This window comes from Oryctolagus cuniculus, chromosome 1 (genome assembly GCF_964237555.1).
Source record: "Oryctolagus cuniculus chromosome 1, mOryCun1.1, whole genome shotgun sequence".
NCBI classification, from domain to species: domain Eukaryota; kingdom Metazoa; phylum Chordata; class Mammalia; order Lagomorpha; family Leporidae; genus Oryctolagus; species Oryctolagus cuniculus.
In genome coordinates, this window is record NC_091432.1 from 11,755,193 (window position 1) to 11,771,648 (window position 16,456).

Here is a 16,456-nt window from a genome sequence, read left to right on the forward strand (position 1 = left end):
TCTTAAAACAAAACAACAACAACAACAAAAAACACAGGCAAGAAAGGAATAAAGTGCAATGACACAAGGCTGTTCTCTCTGAGCCTGGCATCACTCAGGGACAGCCAGCCCCAGGTAACCCGGATGGGATGCAGTGTGAAGACCATGCTGTCACTTCTGGAATGTTCTCTCCAACAACCTTCCCCTGCACCAACCAAGCCCTGAGGGTCTTGACAGTACCTGCAGGCTACAGGAAAGAGGGAGAATGGAGGAACATGTGACAGGATGCTGTGACGAAGCTGTCAGACTTTACTGGACGACCGTCTGTGTTTTGAAGACAAATTTGCATCATAGGAAAAGGGGAAAGATTGTTCTAGAAGAAAAGAAACTAAGGCTGTGCAACAATCAAGTATGTCTGTGAGCATTAGTCCAGGCTGGAAATAAGTCCCAATACAGGCACTTTAGGTCCTTGAGGGCAATTTGAATATGGACAGGGTATTAGTTAGGACTATAGAATTGTTTTAGATTTTCTTGGTGTCACACTAACATTGTGATTATGTAGGAAAAAGTCTTTTTTTTAAAGATTTATTTATTTACTTAAGAGACAGAGTTACAGAGAGAGGGAGAGACACACAGAGAGAGAGGTCTTCCATCTGCTGGTTCATTCCCCAAATGGCTGTAACAGCCGGAGGTGTGCCAATCTGAAGCCAGGAGCCAGGAGCTTCTTCCAGGTCTCCCACATGGGTGCAGGGGCCCAAGGACTTGGGCCATCTTCTGTTTCCCAGGCCATGAGCAGGGAGCTGGATTGGAAATGGAGCAGCCAGGATTCGAACCGCCACCCATATGGGATGCCGGCGCCACAGGAGGATGCTTAACCTACTACCCCACAGTGCCAGCCCCAAAGTCCTTATTCTTAAGAAATCATCCAGGTGGAAGAATTTAGAGACAAAGAGTTAAATGCCGGAGATGTACTTTAAGCAAAAACGTTTATATGAATTTTTGCATGTGTGTGTATATATGAGGATGGAATTAAAGTGGAATTAAAACGTAAATTTATTCTGGTGTAAAGTTTTGAAATCCGTGTCTATGAGGAGGTCTTCAGAAGTTTATTGAAAATGCATATTATGAAAAAGCTATTCATGGTTCTCATAGCTTTTGTACCAAAATAACCTTAACTTTTCATTGAATCTTTCCAGAAACTTGCAGAAATCCCTTCATCTCTGTACATATCTATGTCCCATATACATGCTATCTAAACACAAACATGGTTTTAGAAGCTATACATCTAGATGGAGGAGAGAGAAAAGAAATATACAAAATGCTACCCTTTTAAAAATTATTTATTTGAAAGTCAGGGTTATACAGAGAGAGAAGGAGAGGCAGAGAGAGAGAGAGAGAGAAAGAGTGAGAGAGAGAGAGGTCTTCCATCCACTGGTTCTATTCCCCAATTGGTCGCAACAGCTGGAGCTGAGCCAATCTGAAGCCAGGAGCTTCTTCCAGGTCTCCCACATGGGCACAGGGGCCCAACCACTTGTTCCATCTTCTACTGCTTTCCCAGGCCACAGCAGAGAGCTGGATTGGAAGTGGAACAGCTGGGACTTGAACCAGCACTCATATAGGATGCCGGCACTGGAGGTGACAGCTTTACCCACTATGCCACAGTGCCTGCCCCTACCACTCCTTTTTAATCTTTGTGGTGGATATAAGAGTATTCATTCCTTTAAATTTTCTGTAGGTTTGCATTTTTTCCATAATGGGCAAAATGATGTTAGGCTTAGTTTTGGGGCAGAATGCATTTTTTAAAATTAATTAATTTATTTGAGAGGCAGAATTACAGAGAGGCAGAGGCAGAGAGAGAGAGAGGTCTTCCATCCGCTAGTTCACTACCCAGATAATGGCTGGAGCCAGGCCAATCTGAACCCAGGAGCCAGGAACTTCTTCCGGGTCTCCCACATGGGTGCAGGGGCCCAAGGACTTGGGCCATCTTCCACTGCTTTCCCAGGCCATAGCCAAGAGCTGGATCGGAAGCAGAGCATCCGGGATTTGAACCAGTGTCCATATGGGATGCCGGCACTCCAGGCGGCAGTCTTACCTGCTACACCATAGCGCCGGCCCTGGCAGAACGCATTTCAAAATGTGGACTAAAACTTAACCAGAGCATCCATGGCGCTCGAAGATTGCTTTCAGCTTCCAGCTGGATGTGAGGAGTTCTGTATTCTGTGCCAAAGACGCCGGCTGTGGGGCAGGCCTTGGCCTTGACAAGCTGCACAGGGACTGGGCCGTGGCCTTGCTCTTTGAGGTCTGTTAACACAGCAGGGTCTTTCACCAGCCTCTCGCAGGGCCAGGCCCTGTTCCTGGGCAGGCTGCTCTGGCAAGCCTTTCATTTACTGAATTTTGAAGAATGTTAAGTTGAACCTGCTGCATTTCTACCTTCATTGATGCAAACCGTCAGTCTGGCCCAAAGCTGTATTTCTAACAGGGGCTTGGAGAGGGGAAGGAGCTGAGTGGCAATCATGCAGTTAGGGGCGGAGCTGGAGTTTGCACTCTGGTCTCCTGGCAGCCAGGCTGGGGTCCTCTCCCTCAGATCCTCTCCTCTCCTAGGATTGCACCCGCCCTCATCACGCGATCCCCCTCTGCCACTCTCTCAGCCCCTCGTGACTCTATTTTACATTCTAGTCCAGAGCCGGCTGCAGTCTAGGGGGGTGAGACGCAGATCTGCAGTGGAGGACAGGTGCTGTGGGCAGGCCAGCGATGGCACTCCCGAGACAGGAGTGGCAACGGGGGAGTGACAAGCAGACAGGAGCAAAGAACTTTGAACCCCAGGGATATTCAGTGCCAGGGCACATGGTATGTGAGGCATACTTCACAGCAGGGATTTTATCAGCCAGTGGAGAGCAGATAGCTCGCCCAGGTACCTAAGCACGTGGGCTGCCACCTGTGTGGGGCCCTCAGCTGGGTGGGAAGCGGCCTGTCTGGGATTACAGGGTTCCCACAAGCTCCCAGGCTGACTTTGCTGCATGGACACCTGTGGGAGCCTTTTTATTTATTTATTTATTTATTTGCACCAGTCTCCCAAGTGGAACTTCAGGCAGGGCCTGTGCTAAAGCCAAGTTTGAGCATTGTTGGGGTAGGGATGGGGGCAGCACTTTGGTTCGGAGCCAAACTGGCTGGATCCAGATCCTTGCTCTGCCAATTTCTGTGTGTGCTTATGATGCGCCTACTAATTTATCTGTGTAATAAGTAAAATAAATAAATACCTGTGAGTCTGTATGAAACAGAGATAGTAAAGGCCCAGACTGACAGGAGGATTAAGTGATGGTGACCTTGGCCCAGAGCTGGGGTCTGCAAATACCTGAGTGAGGACAGTGTGGTGGAGGAGGGGTGAGGGTGACGGCTAGAGGCAGGGCTGTGCCTGGAGGATCAGGGGAGCCTCAAGGAAGCTGGGGTGGCTGGAGCAGAGTGAGCGAGAGGAGAAGCAGTAGGTGAGGTCAGGGAAGTGGGAGGGAGAGTCAAGTTTGGTTTTATTTTTGCTGTTTTTCTGTCTCTTTGGGGTTAGCTTTTATTTTATGGAAAGATAATGATTTCTCATTTGTTGCTGTTACAAAGTGCCCTTTGAAAATGATCTTAGAAGAAACAATCAATGTAAGGGAACAAAGAATGCAATAGAGCCCACAGACAAGCAAAATTGGAAAGGCTAGGAGGCTGGGGAATGGGGAGGGGCGATGCTCTCTCCCTCACCAGCATCACCTGGCCCAGGTAGGTGACGTGTTGCCAGCAACCTTGGATGTCAAAACCAGGTCCTAGAATTAGAGCCAGGATGTCAGTTTTCAAGGTGGAGGCCACTTCAAGCCCCACCCCCCATTTCACAGATGGAGACAAGGGTACCTGCTGGTGGTTCATCTCACTCAACATCCCGCTGCCCCCACCCCAAATCCAGGCATTCAGATGTACAAGTTCCCCCTGAACCCTCTCAGTAAGGTTTGGCTGCAAGGACTCCTTTGGCCCCAAAGGCCTACTCCTGTGGCTCCCACTGTGGATGGCAGGAGGGAGTGGAGGGTCTGCCTGGGGGCTGCTGGCCTAGGACCTGCCCCAGGGGGAGGGAGGGTGGGAGCAGGCCACGCCCAAGTTCAGCTGAGCTATCTGTGGCTTACCAAGTCAGGTGCTGGCGTGCTCCTGGTAGGATGGGACCACCCCTGCTTTGACCAGCACTGTGTCCCCTTTGCGGCCACCACCCTCTGTCTTTCCAGGCAGAAGTGGTTGTGGGTGAGTTTTGAGGGTCTGGGGAGCCCTGGCTGACTCTTCACCTCTGAGTTTGCTCCTTTTGTCTGTGGTCTTGAGTCACATCCTCGTAGGAGGGTGGCGGCCCCACCGTTGGAGCCTGGAGTTCCCACGGTGTGTCGGGAACAAGGAATGACTCCCCCGCCTGCAAAAGAGGAGTCCCCGTGCCCAGAGCAGATTGGCAGCCTCCAAAACCTTTGCCCACCGTGTCACTTTTGAAGTCTCAAGATCCCCAAGAAGATGGAAGCTGAGGGATGAAGGGGACTTGCACCATGCCAGCGTGTGACAGTCTCCAGTCTTCCTGGGTTTAGGAAGGCAGCCAAGGAGAGGCCCTGAGGTCTCTGGTCCCAGGGACTCACCCTGCTGGGATCTGGGAGGAGGACTAGGCCTCCCTATACACCAAGTCCTTCACAGCTGCAATGTGCTCTGGGGGCAAGTCTAAGGTCCCAGCCTCTCCAGGGATAGCTGCCACGTCCTCCCTGCTGGTCCGTGGTGAGGGCCCTGACCTAGAGCCGCAGAGCCTGTCTTTGGCACTGTGCTCCTGGTGAGGAGGCACGAAGGCTCCCAGGGGAGGCTTATTATGCTCCTACCACAGCCTAAGGCCACACAGGCTGTCCTGTCACTGTTGCTGCTGCCCCTCTACTGGCAGCCCCTCGTCCATCTTTACTTGCAGGTTCAGCTCTTGCCTGGTCTGCACAGGTCCCCCTGAAGCCTGCAGAGCTGGGAGCTGTTGTTCTGAGCACCTGTGGCATTTTCCCTTGAACTTGACCCTTGAATTGCCCTTCTCTGTCCCCCATGACTTGGCTCCCCTACTGGATTGTAGGTTGCTTTTTAGCAAATGCTCAGGACGAGTGAATGAGAGATGCAGTCCTGTGAGCCCTGCCTGCCGTCCCCTCTCTTTGAGCTCTCTGCTCCTCCTGTCCCCGTGTCTTGGGGCTTTGTCACCCCAGACAGGGCCTCACCTCTGCAGACAGGTGCTCCTCCCGATGGGCCAGGATGGCTGTGGGCACCGGCAGGAAGAGTTCCAGGAAGGTGCAGCAGAGCAGGGCCAGCTCCAGTCTCTGGATGTGGACCTGAGGGGCAGGGGCACAGGCACGGCCTGGCTGGCGTCAGCACCCAACACGTGGGCCTGGCAGGGGAGCAGGTATTGGGGCTCTGTGGGGTGGGGCTGCCTTAGTCACTGCTGCACATTCAGTGCCTGCACGTGGGGTCATCAGTGAGTCTTCACCTAATGTATGAGGGCTGGAGAAACTCAGGGCTCCGGGAGAACTGAGGATGTCTTTGAGGGCCATTGGATGCAACCCCACTCAACAGATGGGGACACCAAGGCCCAGGGAACAGGGCCTCTTGTACAGAGGGGGAGGGGAAGAGCTGGGCCTGGCACCGCCATGCAGCGAGCTGACATCTCACAAGGCCGCTGGCATTTGGTGAGGAAGCATGTGTGTGTCTGTGTACACAGGCACGTGTGTGTCCATGTATGTATGCATAGGTATGTAGTGGGGAGATCGGCAACGACAAACCACCGTGGCCCAAACCCTTGGGATCTGGCCCAGAGGCACCCAGTCTAGGGGAAGCTGATGCCCCATGATGTGGTGAAGAAGGCACTGGGCTTGGAGTCACGGACCCAGCTTGTAGTCCTCACTGCTCCCCTGATTTGCTCATCTAGCCTCTCTGGACCTCAGTGCACACGCCTATAAAATGGGGATGACAGAGTGGACCGCGCTGGCTCTGCAAAGCTGCCAAGAGGCTCGTGGCTAACGGGGGTCCCCGGAGGACATGAGGTTTAGAGGCTTGACTGGGACATCAACAGCCCTGGGTGGGGGTCCTGGCTTTGCAGCCAACCTGCTGCCCCATCGTAGGCAGGCCCCTCCCAGTCCTCGGGCTTGTTTCCCCATCTACAAAAGTGGGATTGGACTCAGTGACCTGGGGATCCATCCAGTGCCTGGACACTGACCAGTGTGGGGGCCAGGCAATCCCCCTCCACTGTGCCCCGGGATGGATGGGAAGAGCTCTATCCCCGAGGGCTCCATTGTCTGCACCTGGAGAAACTGGCTGAGCGCTGGAAGCATCCTCTTAACCAAGCCCAAGGCAGTGCCTTCGCGGGGGAGCCCAGCCACTCACAATGAAGTTGGGGTACGGTTTCCAGACTGGGGACTCAAATGAGTTCTCCAGAAAGAAGTCCTTGGCGATGACCAGGAGGCCAGACAGCACGCAGAGGAAGCTGATGAGGCTTGTCAACAGGCACAGCACCTTCTACGAGCAGGAGGGAAAGTCAGAGCCGAGCCCCAAAGCTCAGGGACCTGGGCTTCTGTCCTTCTTCCAGGCCTGTCAGGAGCTTGCTGTGTGCCCAGAAAGACTCAACCCACCCCTGGGCCTGGGCTTCCTCACCTGCACCCGAAGAGCAGGGCGACTGGCCGCTGGGGGGACCCACCCAGCTCTCAGAGTCCCTGGGGCAAACCGGGAGAGCCCAGGAGCTGCCTATAGAGCCCCAGAGCTTGGTAACCAAGAAGACACTCCCTGCTGGCTCCCCCATCCTACATCAGATAGGCCAACTGGCTGGGCACTGGACACCCAGGTGGTCCCTCGCCCAGCTGCTTCCCCACAGGAAAGGGTGGGGGCCCTGGAGGTGCCCTGTCCTCCACATCCAGTGTCTTCCCACTCCACTGTGATCCCTGAAGTGGTGGTCCTGGGTTCAGCATCTTCTTTGGTCAAGCTCTATTCTAAGAGTCTCTTGCCCAGTGAAACTCTTCCAACGAGCACACAGTGAGTATATGGAATCTCCACGCTTCTGTGCTAGAATGGCTCTCACTGCCATGAGCGGGCCCTGAGCTCAGCTCTAGGAAGAGGAAGGATGACAGTTCTGTGGCTCTGCAGGTCTGGGGGAATGGACAGGTGCTTGCCAAGCGTCTCCTGCCTCTGCGGCACAAGCTCCCCCCTCCCATCCTCTGCCACTCCCAGCCCCAGGCAGTCATGGCACTGCTGGGCCAGGGCTTCTGGGTAGAGGCTGGGAAAGGGATCCATCTACCACCACCCATCTGTCTCAGCTTGGGGGGGGTGGTCTACCCTGTGCCTCCATGGCCCACCTTGGGCTATACAGATGCTCAGACACCTGCTGCCCACATAGAACGTATTGTTTGGTAGGGATAGGTCAGTTTGAAGGGCCAGCTGGAGGTGGACAAGACACAGAGGCTGAGCCTTAAGTCAAAGAAGGAAGAGAGGGTGGGCATCTGGCCTAGTGGCGAAGTGCCTGGGTTTAAGTCCAATCTCTGCTCCTGATTCTAGCTCCCTGCTAATGCACACCCAGGGAGGCAGCAAGTGAGGGCTCAAGTGCTTGGGTCCCTGCCACCCACATGGGAGCCCTGGATTGAGTTCTCAACTCCTGGCTTCAGTCTGGCCCAGCCCCAGATGTTGTGGGCATTTGGGGGAGCGAACCAGTGGGCAGGAGCTCTTTCTCTGTCTCTGCTTCTCAAATAAACAATTTTTTAAAAAAGATTTATTTATTTATTTGAAAGAGTTACACAGAGAGAGGAGGAGAGGGGGAGAGAGAGAGAGAGAGAGAGAGAGAGAGAGAGAGGTCTTTCATCTTCCATCTGCTGGTTCACTCCCCAATTGGCTACAACAGCTGGAGCTATGCCACTCTGAAGCCAGGAGCCAGGAGCTTCCTCCGGGTCTCCCACGCAGGTGCAGGGGCCCCAAGGACTTGGGCCATCTTCTACTGCTTTCCCAAGCCATAGCAGAGAGCTAGATCGGAAGTAGAGCAGCTGAGACTCGAACCGGCACCCATATGGGATGCCAGCATTGCAGGTAGCGGCCTTATACATTATACCACAGCACTGGCCCCCAAATCAACAATTTTTAAAAGAGATGAGAGACATGAGCAGGGGGAGAGGGCAAGGTGTTCAGGCAGGGGTGATGCTGGTAAAAGGGGTTTGTATGTCTGTGTGTTGAGGGGGGCAGGGGGACTTCAGGTCCTTCTGCCTGACACACAGAGACGGGAAGTCAGTGGAGGTCCACCTGTGGGCAGGGCTGCAGGCCTAGCAGACTTGTGGTCAGTGGTGCAGTGATGGGGTGGGCTTACATTGTAAAGGGGCCATCAGGCTGCAGTGTGGAGAAAAGGCCAGAGCTGACCAGGGCATAAGTGGGACCACCATTCTGCTGGGATACCCACTGCTGGACTCAAGGCACACACCTGCTCCCAGCAAATCCTGGAGCTCGGCCTCTCCTGTCACTACCCACAGATGCCCGAGCTTGGGACGGGAGAGGGTGGGCTTGATGCCCACTCACCAGAGACGATCTAGGAAAGGTCTTCATGCATATCGCCGAGACCCCTGAAACGAGAAACTGCAGGGCAGATTGGAAATCAGGGCAGAGAAGCTGTGGCTCCTTGAAACCACAGCCATCCTCTCCCCAGTCTGTGAGACCACCAACCCCTGGCAGCAGATGAGGCTGAAAACCCCACTCCTCCAGTGACAGGAGCTCACACGCGGCCCGTTGCACGCACACCGCACCTCACCTGACCCATTTCCCCTCCTGGGACCAGGCTGTCCTCACAGCCCTCCCACCCTTCCTGCTCGCCCACATTATAAACCCACACCACCCCCTCTGGAATCCGCTGCACTGTCCCCTCTGCCCCAGCCCCTTCTCCTATCCTGAACCCTGCAGTTAGGAGGAATCAGCACCTGGTTCTAAGGTGACGGTGGTCATTCTTCCTTATGTTCACTGAGCACTTACTATGTGCCAGCCCTGGGTGCCACACGTGTAGAAAGTTCTATCATGTGTGGTGAAAGCTCCAAGCTGGGGGTTTTGGGGACAGAGGACTGAGGTGGAAGTGGGGGTCAGGACATTTGCCCAAAAGGGGCTCTGGAGCTGGGACGTGGTGCATTAGGAAGACTCCTCCAAGGAGGCAGGATGGGGTGGGCGCTGCGGGGATCTGGAAGAACGCAGTGTCTGGAATTACATGCACGTGCTGCTCTCGTCACTCCCGATGGCCTTGGAGGCCAGGAGCTGCACCTTGCATCCCAGGTGCTCCTGCAGCTCCACCCTGGCAGAGACCAAGGACACCAGAGATGCAGTGCTAGGTCCCAAGGCAGCTCTGGCTGTCCCAGCTCACGCTCAACCCCCCCCCCCCCATGAATGAGTTCAATTAGGGGAAGGTGCTGAGAGCCTGAGGAATGGTCTTCCGAGGCTCAGGAGCAGTAGGGCCCCCAGAGAGGGAACTCTTTCCAGTGGGACCGAGAGAACAGAAGCAGAGATGGACAGAGACTGGAGAAAGGAAACTGCGCCCCTGCCAGCTCTCTCCACTCTACTGTGCATGGCCCCAAATGCCCAGCCTTCCAGGCCTTGCCACCCCCCCTACCCTGCTCCTACTCACGGAGGCAGCCCCCCAGAATGGGTACCAGCACTTCAGCACCACCAGGTGAAGGTTCTTGACTGTGCCGGCCAGGAAGCCCCCAAAGAGCAGGTGTAGCAGGCCAAGAATGACCTGGAAGGCCTGGGTGGGAAACAAGGCAAGGACATCAGGTGGCTGCCCTGGACCTCCTGGCTTAAGCGAGTTCCCTTCTTACCCTTCTAGGGACCCCATCTGCACAGACGGGACCTGCGCAGGATTTCCCATGGGGAGGCCAACTGTCCTGGAGCTGAGCCCCTCCTCGTGGTTCCCCCTGCTCAAGCTCATGGGGCGGCAGGTGCACACAGGGTTCTCTCCACACTGCAAGGCTTTTCTCTCTCCTCGGGGCTCCCAGCATGCTTCCCGTGTAGCTCCCCTCACTCCCTTCCTGCTCTGCCAGGGCCCATGGAGTGGGCACTCACACCCAGCTGCTGGAGAAGGCTGCTCCTTTTCCGGGGCTTCTGCTGCTGCCAGCTTGGAGCCAGATGCTGGGGCTGGATCACATCCGGGAACACAGCTGTGTGCCCAAGTTGGGTCGGGCTGCAGGCCTGCCACGGCGGGAGTGCCCCAGCACCAGAGCTGGAAGTAGCTACACCTGCTCCGCAGGCGTCCGCCATTGACTCAGGCTGGGCGCCCTGCCTGCAGACCAAGAAGAAGCCTCAGTCAGAACCTGTCCTGTGTCTGAGGCTTGTGCCTGTCTCTGCCTGTCACCTTTGCCTCTGGGCTGGGGCTTTCCAGAGTGGTGCTTGCCCTGCCCAGAGCCCCTGACCTCGATTTGATCTGGAATAATCTGGCCCTTGGGGATGGGGAGCAACTGGGCTCACAGCCTTTCTTGGGTTGCCAGAATACAGGTCCTTTTAGGGTAGAAAAACGAGGACTTGGGTGAGACAAACTCAATCAAACTGACCACACTGCAGTCTGGAAGGAGCCAGAGACCAAGGAGGCCTGAGCAGGTGTGGGGAGCTTCGCTAACAGCCCATTCACCAGCCCGGGATGAGCTGATGGAGGAAAGGTGGGAATCAAATAATTGTCCGACCAGCTGTGGTGAGGCCCATGCCTCTCTGGCCTGGGAGGATGGGGGAGGGAGAGAGAGGACCCTTCTTTGCTGAGGACTCTCCATGACCCAAGACAGAGCCAGGGAGTTGATATTTAACAGTGTCAGCACTTACGAGTACTTGTTCTGTTCTGGGCACTGGGATGGGCATTTTCCATGCATTATTTGACTGTATCCTCATCCCAACCCTACGAGGTGAATACTGCCACCCTGTGCTCACTTCTGTTGTGCAGGTGGGGTCCAGAGAGGTTCAGCCACTTGCTCAGTGTCACACAGGCAAGCTATGATGGGGGCTCAAAGCATGGTAGGCTTTCCGTGGAGGGGAGGGAGCCTTGGGAGGTTGGGATGGACAGTAGCTCATGTGAGTAAATGCCCAACAGAGAGGACAGGGAAGGACACTATTTCAGAGCCAAAGGCCAGATGGGGACGTGCAGTTGGTGGGCACTGAGTGAGGGACGGTTTTGTGAGCTGACCTCCCTTAATACCCAGGGAGTGGACACAATTACATAGAATAAGGAACCAAAGTTCAGAGAGGTGGAGTGCCTTGTCCAAGGTCACACAGCAAGGAGATGCCTGGGATTGGAACCGTGCACGGTCTGACTGATCAGCAATGCTGTGGGGTCAGGCTGCTGGGTGGGATGGGACCTCCTCTCAGATGTTCCTTGGCCTGCGAGGAGATCCCCTGATTTGGTGGGGAGGATGGTCGAGGGGTCTCCCTCCTTCTTGGGTTTCAGAGCCACGCTCAGATACGTGGCTGCACGAGTCTCTTTGCTGCGATCTGAGTCGGCCATGTTGGCCACTGTCCCTCTCTCTTCAGAGGCCCCTGCATATGGCTGGACCGAGGGATAGGGCTCAAAGTCTGTCCCGTGGAACACTGGTCCTGGCAGATCTGTGGTAAAGGGGTTCTGCTGCCAAACACGTTTGGCAAACCCTAAACAGCATTGCCTCCCTCTTTTGCTTGTTAAAGGCTGTGAGAATTCCTGCCATGGAGCATTCTGCTTTAATGTGAAGGGCCACCACATGACAGCAGCGAAGGCACCGCTTGGGACGCATGCATCCCCTAGTGGAGTGCCTGGGAGGGTACAAGACTGGACTCAGCTTCCTGTCCCGCTTCTTGCAAATGCACTCTGGGAGGCTGGGAGCTGGCTGGAGTTCCTGGCTCCTGGCTTTAGCCTGGCCCAGCTCTAGCTGTAGGGAATGAACCAGTGAGGGCAAGATCTCTGATTGTCTCTGTCTCACTACCTTTCAAAGAAATAAAATCAAATAAATAAGAACGTAAATATTTATCAAGGGCATTTACCAAACCTGACTGGCTCTCCAGCCTTGGTTCTTCCAGCCCAGTGATTTGATGAACTGGAACCCTGTGGGGTCTGCTTGTGGACAAAGCAGCCTCAAACTCCCAAACTCCTGCTTTTGGGCTTTTTCTTTTGGCCTTCTTGGTCTCCCTTGGGTTTTCCCGTCTGCATAGCACAGCAGGATGGCGCTTGGGTGGTGATCTCCAGGGCTCTTCTCCTTTGCAAGTAGCTCTCATGGGAGGCAGGGGTGGGGAACATGGGCTCATGATCTGGCTCTGCCAAGGCAACTGCAGGTGGGACTTGCGGTCAATACATCCATAGCAGGCTCATTTGCCGGTTGACCATGTGGTATGCCCTGCGAATGATGTTATCGATCTCCAAATGGCCCTTGGCAGAGAAAAGGTTCCCCACTCCTGATTGGAAGTCCCCACCAGGAGCTTCCTGTAACTGGGGGTGTGGTGGGGTGTGGGAGGGAGGAGCTGAGGAGGACAGGGCCATGGATTCCGGAGGGAAAGGCCTGTTTGTTTTGAAGTCTCCTTACCACTTGTCAAGGCTAATGAATTCTGATTCTTAGAATATTTATGTCCTGGACAGGTAAAGACACCACCTAGCAGCGCTGGCATCCCATATGGGCGCTAGTTCCAGTCCTGGCTGCTCCACTTCTGATCCAGCTCCCTGCTATGGCTTGGGAAAGCAGCAGAATATAGCCCAAGTGCTTGGGCCTCTGCTACTCAAGTGGGAAACCTGGAAGAAGCTCCTGGTTCCTGGCTTTGGCTTGGCTCAGCCCTGGCCATTGCAGCCATTTGGAGGGTAAATCAGCAGATCTCTTTTCTTCTCTCTTTGTAACTCTGCCTTTCAAACAAATAAATAAAAATGTCTTTTTTTAAAAAGCATATTTATGCCTTGCTCTCCTGCCTGCCCCAGCTGCAGGACCCATGCAGGGTTGTCTGGGGGGGCAGGCAGCAGACCATCTGGGAGCAGTGGGGGTAACTTCTGTAGCTTGCTCTGGCCAGGGCCCTCAGCTAGCTCAGGACCTACAGGTGCAGCCAGCCTGGCTCCTGAGGGAAACGCATGGGCCCTCGGTGCTTTGCTGGGTCCTGTGCATTTTCCCTTTCCTGCCATGGCTCTAGAGGGCCCCAAGGACAGGGGTAGAGCTGGCCAGGACCCCTGGCCCTTCCTCTACCTCAGCAGAGCACCAGAGTGGGTGGACCATGAGCACGGACAGTGGATGAGCTGGGGCCCAATCCTAACTCTGCTTCCGGAAGCCTAGACCTTGGACGGGTTGTTGTGTCTCCCCACCTGCCTGTCCCTGGGGTGCCAGTGGGATAATGCCTGCCTCAGGCCAGCCAGCCAGTGTCACCAGCAGCCGCTGCTTGCCTGGAACCCTGCCAGGCAGCCTGCACCCAGTGCTGTCTGGCTCTCTGCTAAGGCGGGACCTGCCCCACCCTAATCCCAGGAGTCGAGGGCTCATTGCCTCCTGCTGCTTGCAGGGGGAGAGGGCTGAGAGCTCTGAGCTTCTGGGCAAGCAGCGAGGTGTGGAGAGTGTCCTGAGCCCCCAAACTGCCCTCCTCGGATCTGTCCGTGGAGTTCTGCACTGGACTCACAGGGACCCATGCAGGAATGAGAGCGAGCTGCCCAAGGCAGTAGGTGGCTGAGCAGGCAGAGAAGACCTGGGCTTGAATAGTGTGACCCTAGGCCGATGGTGCAGGGGAGGGTTTCTGAGCAGGTGTGTGTGCATGTGTGCCTATGTGCCTACGTGTGCACGAGTGTCCAGCAGAGAAAGGCAGATGTGTCAGGGAGGCTGATGGGAGGCTTCCCTTAGAGTACTGGGGTTTCAACGTACACCAGTGAGAACGCGTGCATGTGCCCAAACCAGCCTGTGCCCAGTCTATCTAGACAGTGCCCAGAGGTTCAAAGGCAAGGAGCCCAAGGGTCTGCAGGAAGCAGAGAGCCCTCTCGGGCTAGGGGGTGGGTGTCAGGAGGCCTGGATCCCAGGCCTGGTCCCTTGGCTTCTCTGGGTGTCTGTGTCTCTCAAACTGGTGTGTGTGTGTGTGTGTGTGTGTGTGTGTGTGTCTCCCAGACTGCAATGGCTGGGCTGAGGCTCCCCTAGCACAGGATGGGCTGGGGAGAGGGGGCAGGGAATCCCTCCCTGGGGAGAGGCTGATGGTGGCTCCCCCACCCCCGCCATCTCCCAGATCCTCTTCCTTGGGTGGGCCCCCCATGCTGTACCCATTGGCTCCCTTCTGGGAGTTTAAATCACGGAGTGGCGTGGGGTATAAAGGCTGTCCCCTTGCTTCTGGGAGGACCAAGCCTGGCTCCCGACCCCACCCCCCGCCGCCATGCCCCTCTTTGTTTCTCTGTGAGGGTGCTCACCTGCTCTGGGAGCTTCGCTCTGAGTGTCAGTCACGTCAGGGACACGGCTGCTGGCTGGAGCCGCCCCGGGGCCCTGGGAGACAGCACCAGGAAATCAGAACATTGTTCCAGCATTCGACCTTGGATCTTTTCACTCTGCGCCGGCTCCTACAGCCTTCCCACCCCCACACCAGGGCAGGTGAACATCCTTCGCCGTCTGGAAGTCTTGGTTCTCTTCAGTGGTTGCCGGCTTCCTTTGGCAAGTAGATGTGGACAACTAAGCCATTTCTCGGGCAGCACTGACAGAACGCACGTGGTTGCAACCTACAGAGCCAGAGGCTGAGCCTTTTGAAGAAATCCTTTCATCTGGGGAAACTGCAAGCGCTCACCAAGGCAGCATGAGCCAATCCTCCCCGGCCACCCATCTCCCAGCTGCGCCTTGGACGGCTCTTGCCTGGTGTTCTCCCCTCAGTAAGTGAAACTCAGCCACAGCGCTGTGTGAAATAGATTAGTTTGTTTGAAAGGTCAAAATGAGAGGGGGAGAGAAGGAGAGAGAGAGAGAGAGAGAGAGAGAGAGAGAGAGAGAGAGAAAGCTCTTCTCTCTGCTGGTTCACTCGCCAAATGCCTGCAACAGCTGGGGCTGGGCCAGGCCAAAGCCAGGAGCTGGAACTCCTTCTGGGTCTCCCGGGAGGAGGGGGGTGGCAGGGGCCTAAGTACCCAGCTGTTACCTGCTGCCTCCCGGCCGCGTTAGCAGGAAGCCAGGGCGGAAGCAGAGGCAGGACTCAGGAGGCCGAGCAGCGGCTCAGTCCTCTGCACACCATTTCATTTGTGTGCGTTTTGGTTTTTAATCTCTAAAAGATACGGTCTCTTTAAAACACCATGACCACAACTAAAAAGCTAAAATCAAGTCTCAGTGTTTTTTTTTTTTAAAAGGATTCATTTATTTATTTGAAAGGCAGTTAGAAAGACACAGAGGTCTTCCATCCTCTGCTTTACTCCCCCCAATGGCTGCAATGGCTCCTGGCTGGGCTAAGCCAAAGCCGGGAGCCAGGAGCTCCATCCAGTTCTCCCACCTGGGTAGTAGGGGCCCGAGTGCCTGGGCCATCTCCTATCGCTTGCCCAGGGACATTAGCAGGGAGCTGGATCGGAAGCGGAGCAGCCGGGACTCGAACCAGCGCTGCCGCCAATATGGGGTGCCCGTGTTGCAGGTGGCAGCTTAGCTCCTGCACCACAGCGCCAGTCCCCTGGGTGCTCCTTGAGGCACATCTGTGCTCAGCGTGGGACCACGAAGCCCCGCAGAGCTCAGCTGCACGTTTAGCAAGGAGGTGAAATGCAACACCTGGAATCAGGAAAACCTTGGCCGCCCGGTTTCTGCTGCTTCATAGCAATCAAACATATTGCCAGTGTTCCAACAGCTCTGCGGTCCCATAAACGTCTTGTTGCCTTTGATTTGCTTGAATTAGGATCTGGGCATGGCCTGCAAATTGCATTAGGCAGACCGGCTGGGCCATCTTGCCTCTCTTTGCCCCGACTCTCAGGGGTGGGGTGTGGTGGGGAGTGGTGCAGACCCCCACTGGCTGTTCTGGTGTAGGAGGAGTGGGCGTCTGTGGCCCCAGCTCCCACACTGGGCTCCTGCTCTGTTATGTCCAGAGCGGGCAGGGGAGTGGCATGCTGAGCCCCCCGAGTTCTCCGACATCTGCGGTGCTGGGACTTGCCCACTTGGCTTGCTGAGCGCTTCAGCCCCACTCTGGATCTTGGCTGCCTGGGCTCCAATCTCAATTCAACAACACTTTGGAATGTGTGGTCTTTGGCAAGTTACTTGACCTCTCTGGGCCTCGGCTCTCCCTCTGCCAGATGGGGATGATAACGCCCGAGGAGTGGCTGGAGGGGTAGATGAGGGGGCAGGTGACAGGCTCCAGGCAGGGCCTGGCGTGGAGGAGCTACCGTGCAGGAAACTGGAGTCTCTGTGACTCTCAGGGGCACCAAGGCTCTGTGGCCCTCCACGTTCAGTGTGGCAGGTGCACGAGGGTCACTTGCTCGCTTACCTGTCACGCCCACTCCCCGGACTGTGCAGCCCTCCCGTGGGGGTGAGGGGTGAAGTGTGGGGGATGC

The 16,456-nt window shown here is 55.6% G+C and overlaps 1 protein-coding gene across 1 annotated transcript; it reads right to left on the minus strand.

Moving 5' to 3' along the window:
- Nucleotides 1–1,455: 1,455 nt before the first annotated feature.
- Nucleotides 1,456–10,270, minus strand: MS4A10 (membrane spanning 4-domains A10). Its single transcript, XM_070061685.1, has 7 exons — nucleotides 10,066–10,270; nucleotides 9,629–9,748; nucleotides 8,542–8,598; nucleotides 6,379–6,510; nucleotides 5,220–5,330; nucleotides 4,284–4,402; nucleotides 1,456–3,779 (listed from the first exon to the last, which is right to left on the minus strand). The coding sequence occupies exons 1-7, from the start codon at nucleotides 10,258–10,260 to the stop codon at nucleotides 3,767–3,769; spliced, it is 747 nt and encodes a 248-aa protein (XP_069917786.1). The 5' UTR covers nucleotides 10,261–10,270; the 3' UTR covers nucleotides 1,456–3,766.
- Nucleotides 10,271–16,456: the final 6,186 nt, after the last annotated feature.

What these genes read in the sequence shown, in the direction of transcription:
- MS4A10 (XM_070061685.1), bottom strand. Translation starts at nt 10,260, where the DNA reads ATGGCGGACGCCTGCGGAGCAGGTGTAGCTACTTCCAGCTCTGGTGCT. An exon ending in CATTCTGGGGGGCTGCCTCC is followed by an intron (nt 8,599 to 9,628) that starts GTGAGTAGGAGC and finishes TCTGCCCTGCAG; the next exon opens with TTTCTCGTTTCAGGGGTCTC. An exon ending in AGGAGCACCTGTCTGCAGAG is followed by an intron (nt 4,403 to 5,219) that starts GTGAGGCCCTGT and finishes CCTCTTTTGCAG; the next exon opens with GCGGGGGAGTCATTCCTTGT.